At 38.7% G+C, this 26,051-nt stretch overlaps 3 protein-coding genes across 4 annotated transcripts; 1 reads left to right on the forward strand and 2 right to left on the reverse strand.

Annotated features, from left to right (window-relative positions):
• Positions 1-1,067: 1,067 nt before the first annotated feature.
• Positions 1,068-5,094, forward strand: LOC103708948 (GDSL esterase/lipase At5g45670-like). Its single transcript, XM_008794072.5, has 5 exons — positions 1,068-1,425; positions 2,843-2,967; positions 3,742-3,987; positions 4,130-4,382; positions 4,584-5,094. The coding sequence occupies exons 1-5, from the start codon at positions 1,170-1,172 to the stop codon at positions 4,805-4,807; spliced, it is 1,104 nt and encodes a 367-aa protein (XP_008792294.1). The 5' UTR covers positions 1,068-1,169; the 3' UTR covers positions 4,808-5,094.
• A 1,640-nt stretch (positions 5,095-6,734) lies between these two features.
• On the reverse strand, positions 6,735-8,980 carry LOC103708950 (HVA22-like protein f). 2 transcript variants are annotated; one of them, XM_039132160.3, is made up of 5 exons: positions 8,826-8,952; positions 8,215-8,271; positions 8,024-8,146; positions 7,673-7,919; positions 6,735-7,505 (listed from the first exon to the last, which is right to left on the reverse strand). In XM_039132160.3, the coding sequence occupies exons 3-5, from the start codon at positions 8,134-8,136 to the stop codon at positions 7,479-7,481; spliced, it is 387 nt and encodes a 128-aa protein (XP_038988088.1). In that variant the 5' UTR covers positions 8,137-8,146; positions 8,215-8,271; positions 8,826-8,952; the 3' UTR covers positions 6,735-7,478. The 2 variants fall into 2 exon arrangements, with proteins under 2 accessions (XP_038988088.1, XP_008792295.1); XM_008794073.6 differs by having other exon boundaries at positions 6,736-7,505; positions 8,245-8,271; positions 8,826-8,980.
• Positions 8,981-14,327: 5,347 nt separating this feature from the next.
• LOC108511379 (uncharacterized) lies at positions 14,328-24,185 on the reverse strand. Its single transcript, XM_017843291.5, has 3 exons — positions 23,893-24,185; positions 23,223-23,811; positions 14,328-17,849 (listed from the first exon to the last, which is right to left on the reverse strand). The coding sequence occupies exons 1-3, from the start codon at positions 23,922-23,924 to the stop codon at positions 14,805-14,807; spliced, it is 3,666 nt and encodes a 1,221-aa protein (XP_017698780.3). The 5' UTR covers positions 23,925-24,185; the 3' UTR covers positions 14,328-14,804.
• Between the last annotated feature and the right edge of the window lie 1,866 nt (positions 24,186-26,051).

Here is a 26,051-nt window from a genome sequence, read left to right on the forward strand (position 1 = left end):
AAGCTAATATATTAAGATTGTGCATGCAATATGTGATAGTTATGATCCAATATCATATATACTATAATAGATAATATTATTCATGATTCTAAACTATGATATTATTCACACCAAATACCTGTTTGCTTGCCCCTCTTTGCTACTCAGGCCCTATTGGTGTTAAAATGTTGGGCTACGTCAAGCCTCCTACGCTTGCATTTTTTTTTCCCTCCCTTGCGATCATTCAACCTTTTTTTTCCCTTGCGATCATTTAACTTGGTAGGACTATTGGGATCATTGGTAGGCCTAATATGAAATATCACCCCCTCTGCATTATTAGGAAATCCGAGGTTCGATTAAATGGGCCGCATATGAATTTATTACCATGGTTTCTGCCGTCGGTAGCATCCGTCCCATCACTGATCAATCACGCTTTTAGCCTCTTTGGATCACAGCATGCCCTCTTTGAATTCAAGAAACATAGAATGCATAAACTTCCAGCCTTCTGCCCCTATTGATCCTAATGGACCTCATCTTACCATGTCTTCTGTATAATTTACCAGGTTTTCACCCCTTAAAAACTCTATTATCGTAGCGCACAAACGTTCGAGCTTTCAACAGTTACAGGCACTGTTTTTTGACTTTTTTTTATAATGGAAAGCAGAGGAAGTGAGGAACTTCCCCCCATCTACTATAAAAGTATTAAAAATTTACAATAATGTTGTACAAGAGAATATGAGAGAGAAGAAATATAAAGTGAATAACTAGAGAAAATATGCCACATTGAAAATATCCATATTAAACCATGCAGCTTCTACAAACCAAACATCCGTCTGGTATACATCAAATAAAATGGCGAAGGCATATACAAATACGGACGTACTAGCACTCTCATAAGGGCCACGTAGTTTCCCCAAGTCTCGGCCTTCACTCCTCGGCTCAGTTCCACATGACCCACCGTTTAAGTCCGGGAAGCATTAAATGCCAAGACCAACCCCAACCCAACCGTCCCTCTTCTAACCAAAAACCTAATCCTGTCAGTCCAGTCCTGACCCTTTTCTCTTCCCTATATATACATATATGTAGATATAGATATATATATTCTCCCTATAGTTTATTTTAATCTCCCCTTCGTTCCTCTCTTATTCCACCTTCATCCCTGTTTTCTTCTCCTCCTCCTCCTCCTCCAAATGGCTCACGGTGAGCTAAGGGGAATGCTGTGGGTTTGGTGGTTGATGCTATTGGCTTCAAGCTGGTTGATGGGGTCGGTCCGGCCGGACCCTCAAGTCCCATGCTATTTTATCTTTGGGGATTCGCTTGTGGATAATGGCAACAACAACGACATCGCCTCGTTGGCACGGGCCGACTACATGCCCTACGGCATTGACTTCGCCGGCGGCCCAACCGGAAGGTTCGGCAATGGCTTGACCACCGTCGATGTCATCGGTAAGGCCTTCATTTCTTTATTTGCCTCTTTGTTTTGTTCGTCAAATAGAATCTGCCGATATGACTCGGATATTCTATGAACTGAGGCTTGTTTTAGCAGGCCTTCTTGGGACGTAGGCTTTCAAAGACAAGAAAATCTTGCTAATACTACTCTTTACCTTAGTGCCCGTGCTAGAACTAGATTTCAGGTTCAAATCTGAAGGTCACATTCCAACTGCTTTTTTAGATCAATTAAATTTAGACGATGTCCTCAGTGACTGCCAGATCTGAGCTAAAATTTACCTTAGTGCGCGGCTAATATCTTATATATACTTTGTTGGGTTGAGCTAACTGCTTAGCATCTTAATCGTACAACTTTAGTTTTCTTTTTCTTTTGTTTCTTCCCAAGCTCTTCCCCTTTCTTCTCCTGAACTTTCTCCTCTTCTCAGTCTTCATTCCTTTCATCTTTAACAAAAGAATCGTACCACTTTAGCTGGCTTACGAGTGTGGTGCTCTATAATTTATTGGCATCTTCCGGGAACTTATTAATAGCTGCCTGTTGGTCTAAAACGTAGCTACAGGACAGCGCACGTAATGACTGAGTACCTCACCTAAAAAAAGGCTGGATGTAGCCACGATCCCTTCTATAGGGGTCACTGGATTTCACTTCTTGCATCCAAGAGCCAAGGTGTGTCTTTATGAGGTGCGAACTCGTATCCAAGTTTGTGACCACGCTTGGATATCTGGATCAAAAATACTCTTTATCTTCGAACGAAATTGACAATTAATCATCCTACAAATTTTGTTTTCATATTTTAGAGAGATTTTTTTTTTTTGAAAAAGAATTAATTCCCATGACTTCTTTAAGGATGCGATGTCATAAAAGATTATGTGAAAGTATCTCTTTCGCACAGCAAAACAAAATCCGCGGATTGAAAGGGTGCAATCAGCGCCTTTCATTCGCTTAATAGAAGAAGGATTAAGCATCCAGCCTAACCGTCTTGGAAAAAAAGGGTGCAGCTAGCTAATTGTCTCCTTGAAAAGGAATCTCTATCTTATGAGCTACCCTATGTAGTCTAATTGACTTGTTGAGTTCAATTTACTTGCCGAGGGTCATGTCTTGCCAAATGGGTCACACTACTGTACCCTGTTAGAAAGGAAATGGGAAGCAAGAGAACCACTGCTTCCATGCAGCCAGACGTTCCACACTAACTCTAATAAATGAGAGCATATGAGTGCACTAAGTTTTGTCACTTCACAACCTATTTGCAGCCAGGGTTGAACCGCTTCTGAAAGGCCAGACTATCAAACGGGCTCAAGTGAAGTCTATCTAAGCCATGCTACATAGTTTATAGTGGTTGATGCCATGCATTGATGACTATGTTTTCTTCTGTCATGGTGACTATGTTTGATAACACGTTGTTTGATGCATGTGCAGCTCAACTGCTGGGCTTTGAAGACTTCATCCCACCTTATGCTGCTGCAAGAGGCCGAGCACTCCTCACCGGCGTAAATTTTGCATCTGCAGCTGCCGGAATAAGGGAGGAAACCGGGCAACAATTGGTACGCGTGCTCTTTGTGGGCTCCCCTATATATCCTTCTAACAAGAGAATAAGATAGAGCACTACTGGAATAAAAGTAAATCCTGATTGTTATTTGCCGACACTAGAAAAAAGTATCGGCAAGTTATGTACCGCGCCAATATTTGCTGACACTTTTTATTAACGTCGAAAAATAATGATGATTAAAAGCCCCGGCAATGGAACTCACGATTTTTTCGGCATTTTTTTGCAAGCGTCACCGGAAGCCTTGAATTAGCCGACATATATAAACGTCGGGAATATTCAACGGAAGCATAACCGACGCTATAGAAAGCGTCGAAAATAAATCTACCGATGCTTTTTCACGTAGGTATATACATTACAAAGCAAAGAGAATTTAGATCTAACTTTAATAAGAAGAGAGAGGCTTTGCTTACTTGAATTCCCATAAATTTCATCCCTCAACCCAAAATCTTGATAACTACCCTTCCCTTCCCCACTTTCTGAGTTTTTTTTTTTTGAATCTACTTTTTTTCGAGTGGAACCAACATGCTTCATTCCCAACAGTAACATGCAAAGAGGAGGCAAAGTTAAAAAACCACGGTTAACCACATCAACAAACAGAAATGGACAAGTATATATAGGCCTTCAGTCTTGGTAAATTCTGAGGTCAATGGTTTTCCAAACCTGAGAACTTGATGGGTGACCAATTCCAGCATTCTCTTACTGCTTATTTCTAATCATCTATATACAAATTCACCTGCCGATGATATTTTGGCTGCCATCGTGTCTATAGGGTGATCGAATTAGCTTCAGCGGGCAACTGCAGAACTATCAGGCAGCGGTCCAAGAGGTAGTGAGCATATTAGGTGATGAAGACTCTGCTGCTAATTACCTTAGCAAATGCATCTTCTCTGTTGGTATGGGCAGCAATGACTACCTCAACAACTACTTCATGCCTGCCTTCTACTCCTCCAGCAGCCAATACACTCCAGAACAATACGCCGACGTGCTCATTGAACAGTATTCTCAGCAGATAAGGGTTAGTATATCATTGATTCATTGTTAATTATCTCCCGTAGTAGCTCTATATCATGGATAATTGCATTAAAATATAATATCGACTTCCAAAACTTCAGAACATTCAGGCTGACATTAGTACACTATTTATGCTTTCTCTGCAGACTTTGTACAATTATGGAGCTAGGAAGGTGGTCTTGATGGGAGTGGGTCAAATTGGGTGCAGCCCAAATGAATTGGCTCAGAATAGCCCGAATGGCCAAACCTGTGTTCATAGGATCAACAGCGGAATCCAAATATTTAACAGGAAGCTGATAGCTTTGGTGGATCAATTCAACACCTTAAACCAGGCAAATTTCACCTACATAAATGCCTACGGGATATTTGAGGATATCTGGAGAAACCCTTCGAAACATGGTAATCCATTCCAATTACCCATGCCTCTCTTTATAACTATTTATAAATTGTTGTTATTAGATCAATTTATCATACTTATAGAAATATAGAGTAGCCGCTAATCACACTAGATGTACTCTACCGGTTGTATTTATTCTAGATTGGTTTAATAAGACCGATTTACCAAAAATATATTTATGATTTTTATTTTTTTTTCTTCAGGTCTAACAGTTACAAATAGGGGATGCTGTGGGGTGGGAAAGAACAATGGCCAGATTACGTGTCTCCCATACCAAACTCCGTGCCCAAATAGAAACGAGTATCTTTTCTGGGATGCCTTCCATCCGAGTGAAGCAGCCAACATAATTATTGGCAAAAGATCTTACAGCGCCGAGTCCTCATCTGATGCCTACCCCATGGATATTCGTCACCTTGCTCAAATTTAGTCTGAGGATTGGGACCATGCACGTCAAGGTGATGGCTTGGTTGACCCTTATCATGAAAGATTGGGTTCTCTACCTGCCTGCCCTCTTTGAAATTGTCTTCCTGCTTCTTTCTTTTGTTTTCGAAGCCTCGTATAAACATTTTTAGAGAGGGTAATAAAGTGCCCAACTAGTTAGCTGCTAAGGGTTATTGGCACGGGTCAACATTTTTTTTAAACACTGGGGGGCGATTCTAATGAGTTGGAAAATTTATTATATGCAGACTTGCTTGAAGTACTGATTTATGGAAATCTTAATGTCTCTTCTCTATAAATAAAAAAAATGTCATGTGTCAAATATAGAAGCCAGCATCGCAGGTGCCGACTTTATACTGGTCAAGTCGGAGCCCGCATAAGAGCTGTTATGCGGTCAAACATCAAGTCGGCAATCGACTGCTTGTTATCTCGCATAAAATTATCACTACTCTATATGGGATCAGCTAAACTCGAACACGAAGTTTTGCGGGATTGCCGATTTTATATGGATTTAGTCAGGGCCGGCCTCATTCTTAGGCGACTGAGGCGGTTGCTTAAGACCTCGGCCTAAAGAAGGCTCACCGTAGGAAAGATTTTAAAGACAAAATATAAAGAAAAAATGCCTCTCTTAGTAGTTTGCCTTAGGCCGGCCCACTGCAGGAAATGTCTTAAAGACAAAACAGAAAGGAAAAAGATCCTTCTTACTGAGTTCGCTTTAGACCCCCAAATATATTAGGCCGCTCCTGAGTTTAGTCGGGCACCGCGTAAGAATTAAGAAGCGCAGTATACCGACTTTTCATGAACGGATAGGGTTTGTACGTTGGGAGGGACGGAGGGTTATCGAACTCTGTGGAGAACGTGATGAGGAGCTATGGAACCCCTCAGAGATTGAGGAAATACTTTGCAGGGTCAACACAATTGATTGCACATCACACTGCTTGGAGGAACCTGGAAAAGGCAATGCAGAAGCTTGGGGTCTAACATCTCTTTACAAGGCTCATCTGTACATGGGCGTGAAAATGTTATTTAGTTGGGGGACTAAATCTCAATTTGATCGCTTAGAATTAGTCTGCCATAATTATATTTGGCAGAGGCAACGGTCTTAGAGTTCTTGATGCCATTTGGTTCATGCCCATGGCTGTGTACGAATGTTTTAGTTGGGAGACTAAATATTTGGTCGCTCACATACACTTAGCCTACCATAAGTGCATCTGGCAAATTGATGGCTACATAGGCCCATATGTTGACTGCGTGCATTCGTTTGAAGTTGAGTCTTCTATTATAGAGAGTTTGATTCCATTTTATAGATAATTTCAATGAGAAATAGGGAACTCCAATACCATAAAAACTTGATATATATTGGAAACTAACTCCATCTAAAAAATTAAATCATTATATTTTGAGCCCAATTATCTGTATCATCCCTATAATAAAGTAGGTGAAACTTGCCTCCTCTCCTTTTTTTCCGGGTTGGGAAAACAACAGTAATTTATAAACTCCCGGTCATCAATCACACATTAAAAAAAAGGAAATGCTTACAGTATCATCACCTTGGCGAGCAAGACACGTACGTATTCCAATCATAAACTTACAGTATCATCACCTTTTTATTTTTTACTTCTCTGTCTCTCCCTTTACGTGCAAGAGAACTGTTGGACGTATCGTCATGGAAGATATGCGTGCATATGTTCTTTCGGCAGCATTCCTTCGTTGCTGTTCGCCATCGAATCCAACTTGTACCGAGATGCTTCCCGGAGGCCAACTTCAAACCCCACCAAGCATATACCATATTTAACATGGAGAGATTCGAGAGTACTGGGTTGCATCAAAAAAAAAAAAAAACCAAAAAAAAAAAAAAAATTAAACAAAAGATTCGTGAGAGGGTGTTCATTGACTTCATTCCCTTGCTCTCTTTCTCGTATTCAATCAACTATATGGAAGACGCGAACAGCAATATATCTATATATAGAAGCCGTGGTAGTGCCGGTGGACCAGCCCCGTTTGTGGTGAAGACTTACCGGATGGTTGATGACCCGATGACGGACTCCGTCATTGCATGGGGGAAGGAGAACAGCAGCTTTGTGGTCGTCGACCTCTTCGCCTTCTCAAGTTTCCTTCTTCCCTTCCACTTTATGCATAGAAACTTCTCCAGCTTTGTCCGTCAACTCAACACCTACGTGAGTATTTCTTCCACGACGTCTAAACATAAATTTTTATATCAAAGATGACCATGAATTGCATGTGGTTCGAATTACAACAACTTTTGCTGCAATTAAGAGTAGGCCGGCTACCGTTCCTGAAAGGAAAGTCACTTGAGAAACCGACGGCAGAATAAGCAATCATCAAGTGCTGCATTAGGACTTTTCAGAAACTGCCAAGGAAGTTAATTATATGCTTGAACATCTGGAAAGATAGTTGCTTGATTTTCTTTTTAAATCTTTATCGATATATCGAAAATAAACAACCTGATCGACGCATTCTTAATGCACAATCACAACCTCAGATCTTATTTACAGATTCTTAAACTAGCCGTATTTCATTACAACTGGTTGTTTTGACACCCTATAATTTTGTCACACTATCATAGCTTCACCATACATAACGGTATTCTCTTATGCTGACAAAGGAACGTTGAAGTGGGAGAGCATCCTTCTCTATCATCAGCGTTTCTTGGCCTCCTTGCTGGCCTGCAGCATTTGAAATTTAATTAGAAATGCCATGATATAGCAACGAACAACGTGTGCTCGAGAGAATCAAAACAAAATGAGAACAGCACAAACGCAGCAACAAGAAAAAGCTTGTCTCTGATGCTTTCAGGTTGAACTCCATTGCACACTAGGGATCTCCTGCTTACCGCTTGGACGACCCTGTCGAAACCTTCTGGTCCATATTTCTCAATGTATCGCTCCACCGATTTTCTAGCATCAAGGCTCAACATCTGCAGCACTCTCTTCTGTTCTTCTGGGTACCTCGATCCCACAAAATTCCCGATCTTGACATACCTCCTCACACAATTTTCATAGATGTAGGCAGCTCCATTGAAGATTGGTAGCACCAGCCACAAGCAGAATACAAGCTTCATATAAGGCCAAAGCGGAAACCTGTTATCATGATGGTTACGTAAACCAAATGATTTCATGCCTTTCTTCTTCAATTTGTGAAATAACTGACTGCAGGATGAAGAATAGTATATATATCAAATTACCATTGGAGAACTTTCCAGCAGGAGAGTTCAAAAAGGGTGATTAACGAATACAGCATCCAATATGTCAGCCATTGTTGGTCATCTAGCGGAGAAGGGCTCTCAATTGCACGCATTGATGCGTATCTGATCACCATATTGGGTAAGAGTTTATAAACGTGATAACTGCTACATCTTTAAAAACGATTTCTTACAAATGCTGGGGTCATCGATCGAAAGCTTACAGAGGATACAGCAGCATCACGCCTGGGCTGATTTGAAGCACACAAATGAACCGTCAGCTTCAATGCAAAAATAAACATGCATTTTTTTTTGATAAAGAGGGAGGCAAAGCCACCCGGTCTTTATTAGAAAAGTAGAGTTTACAGAAACTATTTACAAAGAATTTGTAAGAAAGAAAAATACAAAAGAGCAATAAAAGTAAAAATAAACAAGTAGATTCTAGATTTTTGTATGTAAAAGATAAATCTGATCAAACAACATAAGAGAAATGGAATGTAGCTTCAAAAAATGCAAAAAATCTGGCTGACCGCTGCATTATAAAAATATAACAATAAAGAGAATCATCTAAGGTGGTAGGCATATTAATCTTGAATTATGTTTATTTAATCGATCTGGATTCTCTGGAACTATTGGAACCTCATATACCAATGATAGTTCTTGCCTAGCTTCTCTCCAAGGAAAGCGGGGAAACTGCTTTGGTTATCAAAGTTCATAGTTGATATCAGCATTTAGCTACTGTATGTTATTTGCATCAATAGTTCTGTTGGATGTTCATGGTTTATTTTGTGAACTGTGTGCTTACCCAATAAGTGTATTGCGAAACCAGGCGATGGTTCCTAGAAATCCCATGAATTTTGACCCTTCTGCACTCCACGAACAAGGTGAGAAGGAAATCTTGAGAGGTTGAGAACTAGGATCCTAGAGAGAGATTGGTGGCTTTTTTAAAGGGATGTGCTGGGGGGATGAAACAAGTAAAGCATTCTTACGAGTATTGTTCGAAGTCTTCTTTCCTCCCTTGTCAAGAAAGGAGAGATACAGTAGTTCGAAAGGAAGAGAAGGATCAAAAGACCACGATGCTTTCTCCATCAACTTGGCATATGTGTTGATGGCGTACGGCAGAACATAACGGAATGTAATGTTTCAGGTGGCAAGTCTGTTAGCACGTATCAAAGATAAACCTCATTTAAATAGTGATTTAAATCCAATCAAATAAAAAGTTTATCATGGTTTCCGTGATGGATGGAAACTGTTATAGATAAACTTTATAAACCTTATGGATAAGGATACAGGTCCCTAACCTAGCAGTATGAATAAGCTTGTGGATCCATCATCTAAGGCATTCAAGTCCTGCATAGGTTAGAAGATCCGGATCTCCTCTCTCTTGTGGAGTCTCTTTTCTCTTTTTGGTATGACAACTTCATGCTTGAACAGCATGGGTGGAAGTCAGTAAAAAATATTTATTTATTTATTATTCCGTTGCATATGAATATATGTATGTGATGATTTACGTACATGTGTTCTTGATTTTCTTACAAAGTCTAGATTCCATTCATTGCAAAAGCACAAGAATGGTACCCTGCCATTTTTTCTTTTTGCGACAACAATAAAGATTTTCTTTTCCAACAGACAATTCAACCATAAACCTCGTTTCATCAGTACATTCTTCGTCACCCCCTGGTTTGCTCTCTCTCTCTCTCTATATATATATATCTATCTATCTATCTATTTATCTATTTCTAGGTACAATGGGCTCAGCAAACCTGAAATTAGGGTTATAAGTGCGAAGAAGAAAAATGACCCCCTTAGGGTATATATGCCTCATCATGTAACGAGCATGAATGAGTATGGGAAGCAGCCATCTCTGACAAATTGTACATTTTCTGAAAGGGTTCTCTCAAGAACAGTGGCAATATTCTGTTTGACCCGTTTGTCTGACATGAAAATGTCTTTTGAGCAAACATCCTGTCTCAGATCCGGGTACGAACAAAGTTATGTCGTCTAGTTTTTAATTCCTAACAAGGTTTGGGTGGGAGGTAGGTCAAATAGAAGATACTAACTACAGGCAGCTATCCAACCTAAGATCAACCTAAACTAGTGTTTTGCCGCTTGTAATATTTAACATCGTTGTTTCCTTTTTTTTTTCTTCTTTTTTTTTTTCGGGCCAAAGGTATTTGATGAGCAATGAGCATAATTTACAGTTGTCACCTCAATAATTTGGTTGAGGTGGGTGAGATCTAGGTTGACTAAATTTTATCGAGGTCAATTTAAGATATTTGATGTTGTTCAAAATTCAGTCTTCCTACGCCCCTCCTTTTCCCTCGCTTTCATGCTTTGCCCGTCCCAGCACTCGCTCCATACTATATTATATCTACTCTCGCCCTCAAATTTAGTGTTACCATTGGTTTAGTGCATGCAGTAACGGCAGTTTCTACGTATGGAATGGAAAACGCGCAAGAATCATGGGAAGCGATACCATCAAATCTTTTTAATGTGATGGTTTGGAGTTTAGACTTTACCAAGTGAAATGCGATTCCCTTTGGACTTTGTATGTCATACTTGCATGGCTGGGCTGCTTAATTTGATGAGTGAGATGTGTAGATGGAATCCAAGCCATAAGGAGGGTTATATCATCTTGAGTACTCGTGGTTATTTTATATGAGACTTTCCCGTTACCCTTGCACCAAGATTTGAATAAGCATATATTATAACAGCCATTTCAATAGCAATTATTTCAATATAGGAAAAAAGTTATTATAACAGCACGGTATAAATGTTTTTGACTGTTTTGAGATAAATAACGGCTAGCTGTTGTAACTATTATAACAGTGACGACTTCAGTAGAGCTCCATTGTAACTGCAAACCTTGCTCCGAGCTGCTTGAGTTCAATATTAATCCTCGTGAAATAACATATATTTTTATCTATTCGAAAATTGGTTCAGCAACTCTGTCATGATACGTACAGCATAATGGGCGCTCACCAATAGAGAAAAAGAGAGACCAAAATTCTCTTTTTTTTTGACTACTAATTCTTGTGTTATATATAATTAATGTCTCCATTAGTTGCTATTGTGGTTTATAACAGCGTATTACACCAAGCCCAAGGTAATGATGTTTTGAGTTTCTCCCCTTCAGGTTGCTTGAAATATTTTGCATTCAAATCACTATTAGAACATCAATAAATCATCACTATATGTTTTGGTCTGCCACTGTTTTGATGGTTATTTTGCTTATATGTTTTTAATGTCGCATTTTCCCAGAATCACCATAGCAAATCTTGTAACTTTATAATGGCAATTGTCAAAAACCATTCCTTCAACTCAAATTAACGACAGCTTGTTTGTTATATCATGGTATTAATTAAATTTGCGAATATGCAACTTGCAACAACCAAGATTTGTATGGAAGAGAATGCTAGGCTTTTAACAGTCAGACAACTAAAGTTTAAGTTAATACTCATGACTGTCATTCAAAGTCCATAGTGCCATATAATCAAAACGTGCAATGAGATTCATTTCACCATGAGCAAGCTGGGGAATAGCTAGCATTATGCCTCTTGCGAACCAGCATGGGTCTCTAGTTGTAGGTCAAAAACCAAATATGGGTCTCTAGGTATCATGCCTTCATTGGGTCGCCCGGCGGGCGTGCCCTTACCCACCCGAGAACAGGGGCGTTTTCCTCATGTTTTGTACGCTAATGGAACCGCAAACGGCCTTATCTCATTTCCTTCAATCCCTTGTTTTCCACTAGCGGAGGAGGCACGGGTGTTGCCTTTATAATTAGAGATCATGAGTCCAGGTTGATTGTGGTGGAAGGGTGGAGCACCTTCGAGTCTTTTGTTCTGAGGGCCATATGGGAGAGTGTTTCCTATACGAGGTGAGTTCTTGAGGCCCGATGTATCATTCTGCAGGGAGTCTCAGTACATATGGTTGAGTAGATTCTACAGAAGGGGTCGGGGGATACTGACCATCCGCTTTTAGAGGACATCCAACGGTTACCGCAGAAGTGTGACGTCTTTCAGGTTGTGCATGTGTTTCGAGAGGCGAAGAGATCTGCTGACTGGATCGCTTTCTTTGCTGCTAATCATTCTAGAGATATTCTCTAGATCTGGTGTGTACCTATCTCTCTACTACCATGGAGTATTTTGTTCTTTGATTCAGTAGGTAATGTTCATACGAGATTAGTATAAGCCACAGGTGGTTAAAAAAAAAAAAAAAAGAAAGAAGAGAAAAGAAAAGAAAAGAAGAGAAAAAGGGACGCGCGCCGAGGAAGCAGAACCGCGCCCTGTTCTTTTATTTTTACCGCACGCGATCCACGCCGCGCCTCACCCCGCTCGACTGCCTCTAGCCCTCTCGTGCTGTGTTTCTCCTTCCACCGCCTCATCCCCTTATTCCGCCGTCCCTCTCTCGCTCTCTCTTGTTCTTCTGTTTCTAGAGTCGTGACGTTGTGCTTCTTTCTCTTCTATCTTCCTCTCTCCGTGTCCGTGTGTGTTTGGGTATTATGAGGTGAGAGGTCCCTCTCTTCCACCGACTCTCATCTCTTCTTGTTTTCCTCCTTCTCTTCACCCATGTCTCTCTCTCTCTTTCTACTGTGAATCGCTCCCTTGTTGGTCCCGATGGACAACCATCTTCTCTCATCCTTGGAACGTATTCATGTCTTCCTCTCTACAGGCGGCCGGGCATGGCGAACTCTGGATGGTCTGCTGTTAGGGAACCGAGTTTTAGCCTTTGTTACACGCGTTTCTTTCCCTTCTCACTCACCGTCACCTCTTCTTCTCCGGGGAGAAAAATGTGGCAAGCTTAGTGTTGGGGCTTTAATTAATTTAGAAATTAAGATCTTCAAAATTTTAAAATATTACAGTGCTGCTGATTCGTTACATATGGTTTTGTATTATTAGGTTTCAAAAAAATCTCTGATTAGATTTATTTAAGTTTTTTTTTTTTTGGTATGTGCGAAGTGAGTGACTTAACGCTTCATACCATATTTTCTAATATATTTAAAAAATTATAGTTTATATTGCTTCATAAAGTAGTTTTGCTGATTTCTTCATCTATTTTAATTAAATAGTCAAGCATGTTACATCTTATTTTTGAAAACGATACAAGAATTAAATGTGTTTTTATACTTCTAAAAAAGAGCTATTTTGATTGCATATCTTGTTTTGGAATATTTGACTAGGTAATCTATGAAAATATGTTTATATTTATATATTCAGTTGGGCTATGATCTAATTTAGTCTACCGCCCTGTGGATTTATAATCTAAGAAACTAGTTTCAATACTCTACCATCGGTGGCAAGAATAATGATATTTTGGCATTATTACTTGTTATCTATCACCTGTTCATTGACCCATGCCACTGGGTTATGTGGCTATGGCCAAATGTTAAATTTAATATTTGTTTATGAACAGTATACTTTTGAAAAAAAAAAGAGTAGTATTCTTTAGTATTTGATAAGAATGAAATTTAGCCTAGTCAAGAATATATTATTGTATTTGATTTGTTATCTAATGTTATGCTCTGACCTGATCTGAAGTGTTATGTTGCTTATCAAGTTAATGTAACTTATTATTCTTTTTTTTTTGTTGCAAATTCTGATCTATGGTTTGCTGTGGGACTTGGGCAGCACACTAAATTGCTTTGAGCATTTGGTAGATTTAATTTTTTGAGCATCAAGGTTATCTTATTATTGGTTTAAAATTATCATGAAATGATCAGTAGCCTTGCATGTATGTTTGGTTTGCATTGGAGGCATGCTGTGTTTGTTACGCGCTCTTGGTTTTGGGTGTGACATCATGTACAGTATAATGTTGAAGATCCTTATACCAATCAAAGACAAAGGAAAGATAAGAGAGCAGATGTTGAGGCATATAGAATAATCTAAGGGCTAAGTACCTTTATGTCTTAGATTATATTGAAGAAACACTTAACGATGTGCAGTTAGTTGGACATATAGGTTAAGATCATGTCATCAACAAAAAAATGAGGATGACAATCTATAGGGAATATTTAGGAAAAAAAATGAAGTTGATTTACAAAACTAAAATTATTTATAGCAAATAATGGTTATAAATCAAACATGAAATAATTGCTTAAAACCACCCCTCAAGTGATATAAGCAACAAAACAGATATATAAATAAGGCAATATACAATGTTTATCATGTGGATAACATGAATAAGCTCATGCTTGGTATTTGCGTGGAATGATTTCATGGTTAAACAACATACACATAATAAACATAAAAAAAAGAAAGAAAAGAAACCAATAATGCACTTGGAGTGACAGAGGAAAAAGAAAAAATCATGACTTTGTAAGTTCCATACTTGAATAAATATAGCATGAGCAGTGAATAAAATAAATACAAAATAAGCTGGCATTGTACTCTCAGACAAAAAAAATATCAAGACTTTAAAAAGAAGATACGAATGCCAAGACATAACATACTATTATATCAGATTCAAAACAGGGAGATTGAATTCTAGGAAGAAAATCTAAATAACCCGATCACAGCTTGAGGTTCAAATTGTTGCAGCAGCAGAAGCTTTGGAAAACCCAAAGATAAGCAGTTAAATAATGTAACATTGTATACACTTGCTTTTATAGAGCTGCGACCATGTAATGCTTTCCTTCCAGACCAGAAACCGATTTCACCTCGTTAAAATCAAAAAGGAACCATCACTGAAATCAGAAGTATTCACTTGACAGGAAGCCATTTAAGTGGAAGATAAGCTACAGAAGAAATCATTGCTTAAACCATCCATTCTAGGTTGTGCATGCCCGCTAGAACCTGTAAATCATTGTTGATTTCTGAGCAACTGGAGCTGTACAAGAACTAGTCCCAACTGCAAAAGGTATGGTTGAATGAATTAGTCTAGAATTATCCTTATCCATATTTTGACTGGGCTTTAGTATATGCTTTGCTCCTGAACTCAATTTGACAGGTCCTGCTGTTGTCCCAACAGAATGGTTTAAAGAACTAGAGCCAGAAGAAATTGTTAACCCATTTTTTTCGTTTCCCATTACCGGACGACCAGCATCAATGATTTTATTAGCCAAAGCCGACATTTCTGCTGATCTTGCATCATCTGATGAACAATCATTCAACTGTTCTCTCCTTGGGCCTGCTGGAACAGAGCTGTCTTGTATTCTTAAATGAGGCTTTTTCGCTGGTCTCATGAATCCATCAACTTTAGCTGCAGGCCTTTTGTTACTTCTGTCAGGCCGATCCAGACTTTTGAGATTCATAAGATTGCATTTTGTTCCATCCCTATCTTTAATCTTGTTTCTAAAGTTTGAATTGCCTGGAAAAGTGGATTTGCTTGCTGGATAGGATGGGATAAATGAAGAATGAACTAATGAAGCAGAGCCACAGGTGTGCAAAGAGCTGGTATTATAAGCAGGAGAAGATACAATGCATGTGGGATACGTAGAAGGAAGCAGAGGGAGCTTACTTCCAGATGTTGTGCAGGGGTGACAAAGAGCAATAGGATCGGAACAAAAGGGAAAAGGAAATTTGTTGCTCTTCTTATGCTGTCCTGCATTTAGCAGCCACTGCGGACAGCAAAGCGAAGATTGAGCTGATGATGATTCAACAAAATTCCCACAATTCTGATTTAAAAATGCAGGATGGGAAGTTGATGAAGTACTAAAAGAAAAGCTCTGGCTATGCTTGCGATGTGTAGACATTAGCAGCATATGCTGAATATTTTGAGGATGGGTTACAGAATTTACTGTAGGGTTGAGTGTCTTATTCAGCATTGTCTGAGAAGGAGGTGGATGGCTAGAAGGATTCAGCTTGGAGGCATAATCTCCGATGGTGGATGGAAGGCCAATTCTTGATATCCACTGCTCTGGGCAATCAAGATGCATATGATCAAATCTTGGTTCAAGTTCTGGACTGCAATAAATGCTTGATGAAGTCCCTATTGTTTGTATAAATCTTGATGCCTCAGAGACGGGCTGTTTGAAGCACCCCTGTTGAAGCCATTGCCTTGGAAGTGATGTATCAGACAGTCCAACAGAGGGGCTGTTTTCAGTTACGATTTCCTTGTCTGTCCAAATCTCTCCATAATCAAAACTGGATTCTTCACTTCTTCTGCCGACTGCAACGTTTTTACCCATCAAACGCATTGTTGGTTGGTTAGCAGGCTGAACCCCATGGTCCAAATTCCCCTCTGCTTGAAAATTTTCCCTGTTATTCCAACTACAAGCTTCGCAACTAGATTCTCTGCACCCATAGCAAGAAACTTTCGTCGAACTTGGTCCATGATGGAAATGTTGATCTTTGTCCCTCATTGATACATGGTTTTGAACTTCCATCCTTTCAAAACCATGCAACTGCATAATACCTAGCCCAGAAGTTACAGGCACGCTAGCAGGATTGTCACACTGTTCCGGGTACGATCTTAACCCATCTTTCATGTACCATGATGCAGCAGGAAACTTTCCTGTCATATTTATATGATTCAATGTACTTCTTGGCTCAACGAGATTACAAATTGGGAAGCTACGGCAGGAACCCAGGACTGTGGTTTGCTCCTTAAATAAATCCCTAAGACCAAACCTACCACTGGAATGCAACTTAATGAGTTCTCCCTGTGAATTAAGAGGCAGGCCGATGAAATTCTCATCACTATACTTGTCCCTGAAGGTGGACATCTGATCTGACATTATCAGCCCTGTTTCCCCAGATCTTTTTGATCCAACTGAAGTGCATATGCTTCTACTCAAATCTTGACGAGTGAGACGGCACATAGGTTGAATCTCTGAAACACATCTATCAACATCAACCCTGGGCCCTAGTGCTAAATGCGGTTGCCTCTCATTTGCTTCCATGCTCATTACTGAGCAGGTTCTCGAAGGCTGTGAAATTAGATTCCTGGCTACGGTTAGCGAACTCATTGCTTCAGATCTTGAGCCACTACTTTCAATGGGAGTAGACAGACTTCTTCCAGAATCAGATATCCTAAAAATTCTTCCATCTGAACGAATTCCTTCACCAGAACTTGACCCTTCTTTACCATAAGAATTCAGAACTTGTTGATCGCCTGAATGCAGGTGACTAGCAGAAAAAACTGAGGTGCCAAAGTGTAAACAATTCGAATTGCTGGAGCTCTGTATTACACTATTTAAGTCCACAGCTTCATCCAAGGAGGATATATCTCTACCGGGATAGATCCTGTTATTGGGAATAATAAACTCGTGGGGGACAGCACGACTGTGAGCATCACTCAACTGTGCCTTGTCACACCCGGCTGTTCCCTCTGCACCACCTGTCGCAGCATCTTTCTCACATTCATTCACCATGTGAGATCCCTTACTAGGAGATGGAAGTTTATCACCTTTGCTTAAATCACCCGTAGCTGATGATGCAGCCAAGACATCTGAAAATATTTTGCAAAGGCTTTGCAATTGAGGCAGCTCCATGGGAGAAACGCTCTTGTCGTGTCCAAGTATGTCATCCTTGCCAGAAAATGTGACATGCTTTTCTGACACACGAGAAGGCTTAAAAGAATTTCCACCTTGTGTATCAACAATCAGACTTGACTTTTTGATGGAAGAGGCTTTTGAGCGATCCTTGAGGATGCCATGAACTTGCAGGACCTTTGCTACCTCCTCCTGGTTTTTGAAAAGCAACTTGGAATTTTGGATTAATTTGCGATTTTGCTTCTTCAGTAAACTTTTCACCGTTGATGGTTTGTTCTTTCTGACATCAGCAGCATCCCTCAGAGTCAGAGCCTTTCTGAACCTCTTCTTACTCACTGAATCATGAAGTAACTGAGAAATATCACGTGAATATGATGCTTTGAGCCTATAATTTTTCCCCTGGGACAGAAGAGGCAGCCATACTCTTCAGTTAGGAAACAAAAGAAGCCAGTATTCTTCTCTCTTTAAGGAGAATGATGCAATCAAGCAATGTGAATCAAGTCAGTTTTCTTTTCTCCCTAACAAGAATGTAATCAGTAACAATATTATTCAATTGGTATAAGTCTTTTTGTTCAAAGCTTTCCCCTGCTTCTTTTAAGCTTATAGAATAGTAATGAATATACCATGATTCTTGACGTGCATTTCATGACCATCTTTTCACAATATCGTGTCCCATTCTATTTGGCATCATGTCAGCTCATTATAGTCTGCAAACTTTACCGCTTCTGATCCAAACAAACGATACCTTTATTGTTAAATTACAAACTTTCAATTGCAACCTCCCCAGTGCAGTATATTTGATTGAGTCATCTCGCATGGGGGTGGGGTGGACTGATTTAGTATATACTAAGAAAGAAAATAACATTCTTGAGTTTATATCCCCTTAGTATGAAGGCCTATGCCGGCACCGTAGGCATCATTTCTTCATCATAAATTTTTGGCTCCATTTTCCCTTCCAGTCACACGGATAAGAAGTCAAAATTGTTGGCATATGTGGATTAATGTGTCAACTGTCAACGAAATTGTCCCCCCTATGAAGACTATTAGCTATTCTTTTAATAAATATCTCTATGTGTAAACCTTTTCCCTTAAAACTACAGTCTATACAAGAAAATATTGGTATATTTAGTTTTTGTGCTATTAAATCTTCTTCTGGTTTTATCCATACACCAATAATATGATGTCTTATCCATCAGGTGTGACTGTTCAAGGAGCCACTCCTCAGTTTTGTTGACAACACAATATTTCAATGCATATTAGTGAACAAAATCCATCTCATACATTGAGAGACATTCTGCAATGGACATGCATGGACTTGAAAATAGTTGTAGGAATATAGAAACTGTCATTACAAATGGGCCTAGAAATGAAAATTCTTTAAAAAAATGATGATGATATGAATAATAAGAGCAAACAAGGAAAACAAACAAAGCATATAGTACTGCTCTAGGACAGCTCTAGGACAAGGGGTGGCAATGGGTTGGGTCAGGTTGGATTCAGATTAGGTCAAGCTCAGGTCTGGTCTATAAAAACCCTTTTAACCCAAGCCCCGCCCATCTATAATTGTGTTGAAAAGACTTAACCCATATTCACCCTGCCAACACAAGTATGATTTCATTTGTTAATTGTTTACCTTAAAAATGAAGCAAAAATAGGGTTGAGAAGAGAGGATCAAGGGGGCAACGATATAAAGTGAGAGAGTCAGAGAGAGAAATGAGGGGAGAGGGGAACAAATAAACACGGAGATGCTTGTAGAAGAAAATGGCCCTTCAGTATATTTTGTTCTTAAATATGTTGTCACTTTCTCTTCAGTATATTTTGTTGTTATTTTTAACCATTAATTGCATGGCTTTCCTAAATACCGAGCTAAGCTTTGATTAGTTCACGGCCTGTAACACCATAATTACCACCATCGTAAGGAACTAGGGATAGTTTAAAAAATATCCATTCCAATGATTCAATTAGTACTCTAGCTGGGAGATTTTAGTGATGTTGAGAACATACACAATACGTGAAAGTCGTCCAATGCGATTTTTGTTTAGTGCAACAAATGATAAGTAACATATATAGTTAATAATTAGCATGAAGCACGGCCTACTATGTGTGGGGTGAAAATTAAGTCAAAAATATCAATTTAGTTCAAAAATAAATATCATGATTTGTTTCAGTATGAACCTCAACTCTCCTGATCAAGCAAGGGGGAGCATAATCTAGGAGGAATAATCTAACTCTAACCATATTCAGTGACCCAGACCAATTCAATGCAACCTTAGCATTTACAGCTCTCATTTTTGTGTTTTCAATGCACATAGTTTGCATGTAAGAATGCATATAATACCATAATCATATATACATATTCTATATGCACACCTCATCTATTATCAAATATGAGCAATCTATAATGCATATTAAGCACCAGATATATAATTATGGATGTATTAAAGTTAAATTGTTTTGGTCCTTTCTGGATCTATTAATTATGACGTAAGAGGCCCATTTGGGTCTTTGATCAAAATAACAAGTTAAAGTGAAACCAAAATATTTAACCATACTTGCCAATTCTTCTAGGCATTTTTTTGACTTAGTGAGCTATTTATCCCATTTACATAATAAAAAAGTTAACCTAAAAAGCCTTCAAATATTTAATTAATTACGGAAATAGAAAAATAGCTTCCATTTACCATTTAGTGGCTTAATCCAAACAAATAATGCCTTTCATTTAGCCCAGATTGATCTGCTTGATTCAGAGCCAAACAATTTCAAATCAAGACCATGCCTAATCCTTTTAGTGTTCAACGATCTATATTGACATAAGCATGTCTATGTCTTAATAGTTCTCCATATATATATATATATATATATATATATATATATGTAAGCACATTATATAAAATGCTTATAGATAAGAATCAGGCATATAAAACTAACATATTTATATGTAAACCTTAGACATGCATACTAGACCAGATGTATTGAATTAATACGAGCTAGATAGGCTTAATCAACCAACCAATTTTGTGGGTTAGATTTTTGTTTGACAAATGTAAAGACTGAAAAATTTAAAATTTTAGAAAATAAGTTAAATATATCAATTCTTTAAAAAGATATAATAGAAGAATTTGATATTGGTATTTTACAAAAATTTTCTGAAATATATATATTGGCTAGAGGATATTTGATGGCAATTGTTCACACAACTCAGACAATCCTTGATCCAAATTGGACCAGATCAAACTCAGTACAGGAGCCTAACTTGATGCAACCTTAAAACTAATATGACTAGTAAAATAAAATTATATATGATAGATATTCTATGCGCATAATAAGAATTAATGAGAATATGCCAACATGTAGCATAAAAAGTTCAAATTAGCAGACTAATTATTCAAGCTATTTATTCGAGAATATATAATAAAAATCATTTTTATTATCAAATAAATGTCAAAAATATGTATAGTTAGAATGAAATATATCTAGCTTTTAGATTACATATAGCATATACTCCATTGAGCCGAGAATAAGTATGCTTTCTTTTTAATAGTTGCAACCTCTTGACAGCAAGCAACGAGAATGGAGTAAAAGATAAATGTTAGGAATATGAAAGGGTTTTTTTTTATTGCATTCTGCGTACCTTGCAGCACAAGCACAGATGTAATTTTAGAATTCAGATCGGTCAATTTATCATTAGAACTAGTTAATTATTTCCTTCAAGTTAATTACATAGTGTCCAAATTTAGCGATAATTGCACAAAGCATGTCAACTTCTTAAAAACTAATAAATTGTATGATGCAAGATGGTACTTTTCAGATTTATTATCTATCAGTTTAACTTGATAATGAGGATTTTACATCAAAAAACTTGATAATGAGGATTAGTTCTCGTCAATTAGGTCTTTGATCAAAAAGACAACATAGTAAATTATAGTAAATATATGGAAATGGTGGTGGACTTTAAGCATCAAAATGTGATGATTAATCACTTAAATGAAATGATGCATTCGTGGCATTCATCAATTGAGAATCTGACCCAATTGTTTTCTTTTTAAATTTCTATTTCCATAATATTATGGACGTGATGTTGGATATTCTTGTTTTAGGTGTTTCAAAACACCTCAAAATTCTCGTATTCTTATCTATCTAGAATCTAGCTGTTATATGCCTATGTCCATAAGGACTATTACCATTGTATATTCTGAATGGTCGCTATTGTTGGATTGAATGGCCATTTTCGTTGACTAGACTATCATAAAACCTTTTCAATAAATATGTCTCTTCCCTTCTCATTTCAAACATATCTCTCTTTATTTCTTTTCTGAAAAGTCCTTTCTGTTTCTGTTTCTCTCTTCTCTTCTTTGCAAAAGAGCTCTCTATTTTTCTCTTTCATTTTTCTGCAACATACCACCAGATCTTCAATCTTGAGGTAAAGGGCAATCAAAAGCAATTCAATCAAGCCTTTGGAATTGGAAGTGCATCCTTACAACACTGCTACTATAGTCAATCTCTGACTAATAAACATGTTGGGATCCTTCGTGCTGAGTCATTAATTCCGAAAAAAGACAAAATCTACCTTTAAGGACAAAGCTATCCACGTGTCTCCATAGCTACATTTTTCTATTCAATTTATTTCTATTTATTTATTCTTGATTACTTATTTATTTGTGATTATTTAGATTTATTATAAGATTTTGCATCCATTGTCTTAAAATTCCAGCATGTGATATTTCAAAGTTTCGCCCCAACAAAAATGCATCGAGAGAAAAGTAATGATTATTAACTTCATGTCCATCCCTAGCAAAGGTAAGTAAAATGAATGCATCTTCACAAATGCCTCCATTGATCACCAAAAACATATAGTCCAAGTGATGGGCATTTCATAATTGTATAAAACTACAAGTGATCATCACAAACTCTACTAGAAATCAAAGCTGAAGGAAATGAGAAGGAGATAAAATCAAAGTGCAAGTAAATTTGTAAATTATTATTTAAAAAGGCATAAATGTTAAAAGGACACCTCAATGGCGGTCAAAAAAAAAAAAACGAAGCGAAAATGGAGCTCAAAATCCTTCCATTCTACTCTTCTAGGTAGAAGATTAAAGTCAGGAAAACAATGATGAATGACAGCTTAGCATGCTCATCATCAAATTTTCGATCCACAACAACGAAGTAACATGTGCATCAAGGAGAAAATAAATTCTCACAAGCAGTGACATCTTATCTAAAATCTCATCACTCAGCGAACAAAAGCCCCAACCGGAATCACATCAAAGCGTCCTTGGATAATTTTTTTTTTTTACCCATGAAATATAGGTTGATAGGGCCACTGAAGCACAAGCCGCATTCAAAAGATCATCCCAAACAATGACATCATGTACGATCTCGTGATCAATTGCTTACACCTACGATCTAAAGTTCTCTTTTTTTTTTCTTTTCTTTTTTTTGATGGAACCATCTATTATAGTAAAGTTGAAGACTCCATCTAATCCTCTCCAGAATCTTCTCTGATTCACAATTTAGTTTCTCCTATTTAACTCCCAATAAACTTACAACATTCCGTTCACAGTTCCCCATCAATAATCTTCAGATAAAAGCATTCTAAAGAAATTACTGTACGTAGTTGAGTCATGACTAACAGCAGCAGAAAGAAAAAAAGAAATAAACGCATAACTAGTTTTTTTTTCCCCTTTTGCTTGAAATAAAACAAATCTACCCTTTGGTTTCTTCAGAGAAAGAAGAAAGAGAATAAACACGTCTGAATAAGAATTGGGCGCATACCTTTTTTGCAGCACATGTCTCGGCATTTGATTTCTTCTTCTTCTTGCTCTTATATTTTATCCATGAATTCTCCCTCGTTTTCTCGATTTCCTTCACCCTCTCTTTTCTTTCCCTCGGCGAAGAAACACTCACATCCGTACCGCCGCCTCGATCTCCCCCTCCCGAACTCTCTTCGCCTCCGACTTCCTTTTCTCGTTCTCTATCTTCGACGGCTCCTCCTTTTCCTTCCTCTTCATCGCCGTCGTCAGTCTCGTCTTCAGCGGCCTCGATCTGCGGAGACACCGCAAACAGCTCCACGATGGACCTCTTCTTGGGCGCCCTTTGCTTCGCCTTCACCGGCGTCCTCATCTGCCTGCTCCCCTCCTCCGCCGGCGCCCGGGCTCTCTCCAACTGGAGCTCCTCGGCGGCGCCATCGGGCTTCACTCCAACCGAACGCTCCGCCTCGAGCTCGTCGAACCACCATCGGAACTTCCGGGACGAGATCGGTGGCAGCGGCCTCCCCATCTCTCCCTCTCTCGTCCCATCCCCATCCCCACCGAATGGCCAGCATTTGCCCGAGTCCACGCTCCTCATCTTCGCCGCATAGTCTCTAAAACAAAAGGAGCGGAAACAAACATGAGATCCAAGAACGAGAAAGCAAGGAAGAAGTCGAGAATTCACATACTATTACCGAATCGAGAAGCTTTCCAACGCCACCGCCATCGCTTCGGCCTCGAAGAGATGAGCAAGAGAGAGGAACGGTAGAAGGAGAACAAGACGGGGATAATGTTATTCCCCTCTCGAATTAAGAGTAGGGAACATGGTAGTGGGGAAGAAGGTCAGAAGGACAGAATAATAGAGGAGGAAGAAAATAGGGATAAAACCCGCAACCGCTTGCCTTTTTCCGTCATCTCCGTTACATTTTCCCGCTCTCCTCCTCGGTATTCCTGCCCTCTCTCTCCATCTTACTAATGCGGATAGCGACCTGTGATTACAATATATATATATATATATATATATATATATCGTAAAATATAAATAATAAATAACCCATAAACTTCCACGAATCATGCTGCTTCCACTCTCGATGATGGTGATGATAGTCATGATGGAATGTCATGGCATCAAAATCATCGTCATGGCAGATGGCAGGTAATGGCATGGGACGGTGGGGAAATCAGCCATTCTACGGACGAGATCCAATGTCGTTTACACTCCACTGGGTCGGACGGAGGAACAGGACTTTGATTTGAAACATTGCCACCTGGGGTGAGGTAAATAGGTTCTCCCGCCATGGGTCCCGCCTCTGCCCCTCGACACGTGATTGGGCAGCAGATCTCGTACCATAAATGGATTGGCTTTTTATGAATATGATCCCAAGTAATTTTGTTTTCTTTTACCATAAATGGGCGCCTCCTCATGCTGCAAATGGGTCGGGTCACAGGAATGCTGCAAATGGGTTGGGTCGACTCGTGACCCGACCCGATCCTATCTAAATTTTAGGACCGGCGAAGCCGAGTCAGGCTCACCAAATCTCGACCCGGATCCAAACCCGACCCGATTAATTTTTTTTTGGTCAGATTTTTTTTTAGATGCTCTTGGGACCGACTTGTTGAATTTAGAGAATGTTGGATTTGAACATGTGAATATAGCTTATATAGTAAAATATCTATTTTCTTTTTCAAAAAGAATTAGGACAATAATTGCTCAATGTTATTTACTATTATATAATGGAACTTTGAATATAAAAATACATAGATCCAAACTCGATCCGAATCCGACTCGACCCGAATGACTCGTCGGGTCAAAATTTGTAGGCATGAATCCGATTCGATCCGATCCGATCCGATTTTCAACCGAATTGGGTTTAGGTCCAAAATTAGGACATGAACAAAAAATCGGGTCGGATTGGGGTGACTCGGGACGTGATCCGACCCGATCCGTTTGCAGCCCTACTCATGCTATCAATAAATAATTATTTAAATATAAAAATAACTTTATTATCTCTTTATATTAATACTCTAAAAGTATATTTAAAAATAAAGTCTTTCCAATACAATGTAAATGTTAAATTTCTAAAGGAATTAGCGTAAAAAGATAACAGTGTTCATTAATATCATTAGCAAAAAAATTAATAGGAGGAGATTTCACATTAAACGCGTATTAATGTTTGTTTTTAATGGTTTAATTTATTAGATGAGATATAAGTTGGTGAAGCGACATTCGGAAAGGCGAGTCGGTGGGGCCACGGGCATCACTATTATGAAAGGATGTGCGGAGAGAAATAAGGTTTCATGAGTCAGAAAGTACCCATTTTCAGCCAGGTGTATTGACTTCCATCTCGATGACACCGAGGTGGTGTTCAAGTTTTCTCCCTCTCTTTTGCCGACACTAAATGAAGGTGGGGTAATCTCAGCCGTACATGGCGAAGAGATTGGTCCAAAAAAGTCTACATCGCCCTCACACGAGGACGGAAAGCTAAATTCCAAATTGGCCAAAAAAATCTTAAGAAAAAAATTATACCTAGATCGCATGCATGACAACGATTCCTCTTATTCATCATACATATACTTATCTCTATAATTTAATTATATTGGTGTATATAATGTAGAGTATAATTTTTTTAAAAAAATCTTCGGCTATCTTTGCCGAGAATTCTAGTTTGGAGGGGATAGGATTTAGATTTATTCGTAGTGGTTTGTAACCCGAGGTTCTTGTAACTCTTTTCCCCTCCCTTGTTCTCTTTGCGTCGTGAAGCTCATGCTTTTGCTCCGGATAGAATAATGATAGATGGATCGATTAGATCGATCCAAAAGAGTGGACTATGCCCGTTTGTCTGGCCTTAAGTAG

This window comes from Phoenix dactylifera, chromosome 9 (assembly GCF_051530095.1).
Source record: "Phoenix dactylifera cultivar Ajwa chromosome 9, Ajwa_hap1_PhDact_Kaust_v1.1, whole genome shotgun sequence".
Classification (NCBI taxonomy): Eukaryota; Viridiplantae; Streptophyta; class Magnoliopsida; order Arecales; family Arecaceae; genus Phoenix; species Phoenix dactylifera.

What these genes read in the sequence shown, in the direction of transcription:
- LOC103708948 (XM_008794072.5), top strand. Translation starts at nt 1,170, where the DNA reads ATGGCTCACGGTGAGCTAAGGGGAATGCTGTGGGTTTGGTGGTTGATG. An exon ending in AGGAAACCGGGCAACAATTG is followed by an intron (nt 2,968 to 3,741) that starts GTACGCGTGCTC and finishes TCGTGTCTATAG; the next exon opens with GGTGATCGAATTAGCTTCAG. An exon ending in AGTATTCTCAGCAGATAAGG is followed by an intron (nt 3,988 to 4,129) that starts GTTAGTATATCA and finishes CTTTCTCTGCAG; the next exon opens with ACTTTGTACAATTATGGAGC.
- LOC108511379 (XM_017843291.5), bottom strand. Translation starts at nt 23,924, where the DNA reads ATGGCGGTGGCGTTGGAAAGCTTCTCGATTCG. An exon ending in TTGGAAAGCTTCTCGATTCG is followed by an intron (nt 23,812 to 23,892) that starts GTAATAGTATGT and finishes CTTTTGTTTTAG; the next exon opens with AGACTATGCGGCGAAGATGA. An exon ending in AGACATGTGCTGCAAAAAAG is followed by an intron (nt 17,850 to 23,222) that starts GTATGCGCCCAA and finishes CTTCTGTCCCAG; the next exon opens with GGGAAAAATTATAGGCTCAA.
- LOC103708950 (XM_008794073.6), bottom strand. Translation starts at nt 8,872, where the DNA reads ATGGGATTTCTAGGAACCATCGCCTGGTTTCGCAATACACTTATTGG. An exon ending in GTGATGCTGCTGTATCCTCT is followed by an intron (nt 8,147 to 8,244) that starts GTAAGCTTTCGA and finishes TATGGTGATCAG; the next exon opens with ATACGCATCAATGCGTGCAA. An exon ending in TCGACAGGGTCGTCCAAGCG is followed by an intron (nt 7,506 to 7,672) that starts GTAAGCAGGAGA and finishes CAAATGCTGCAG; the next exon opens with GCCAGCAAGGAGGCCAAGAA.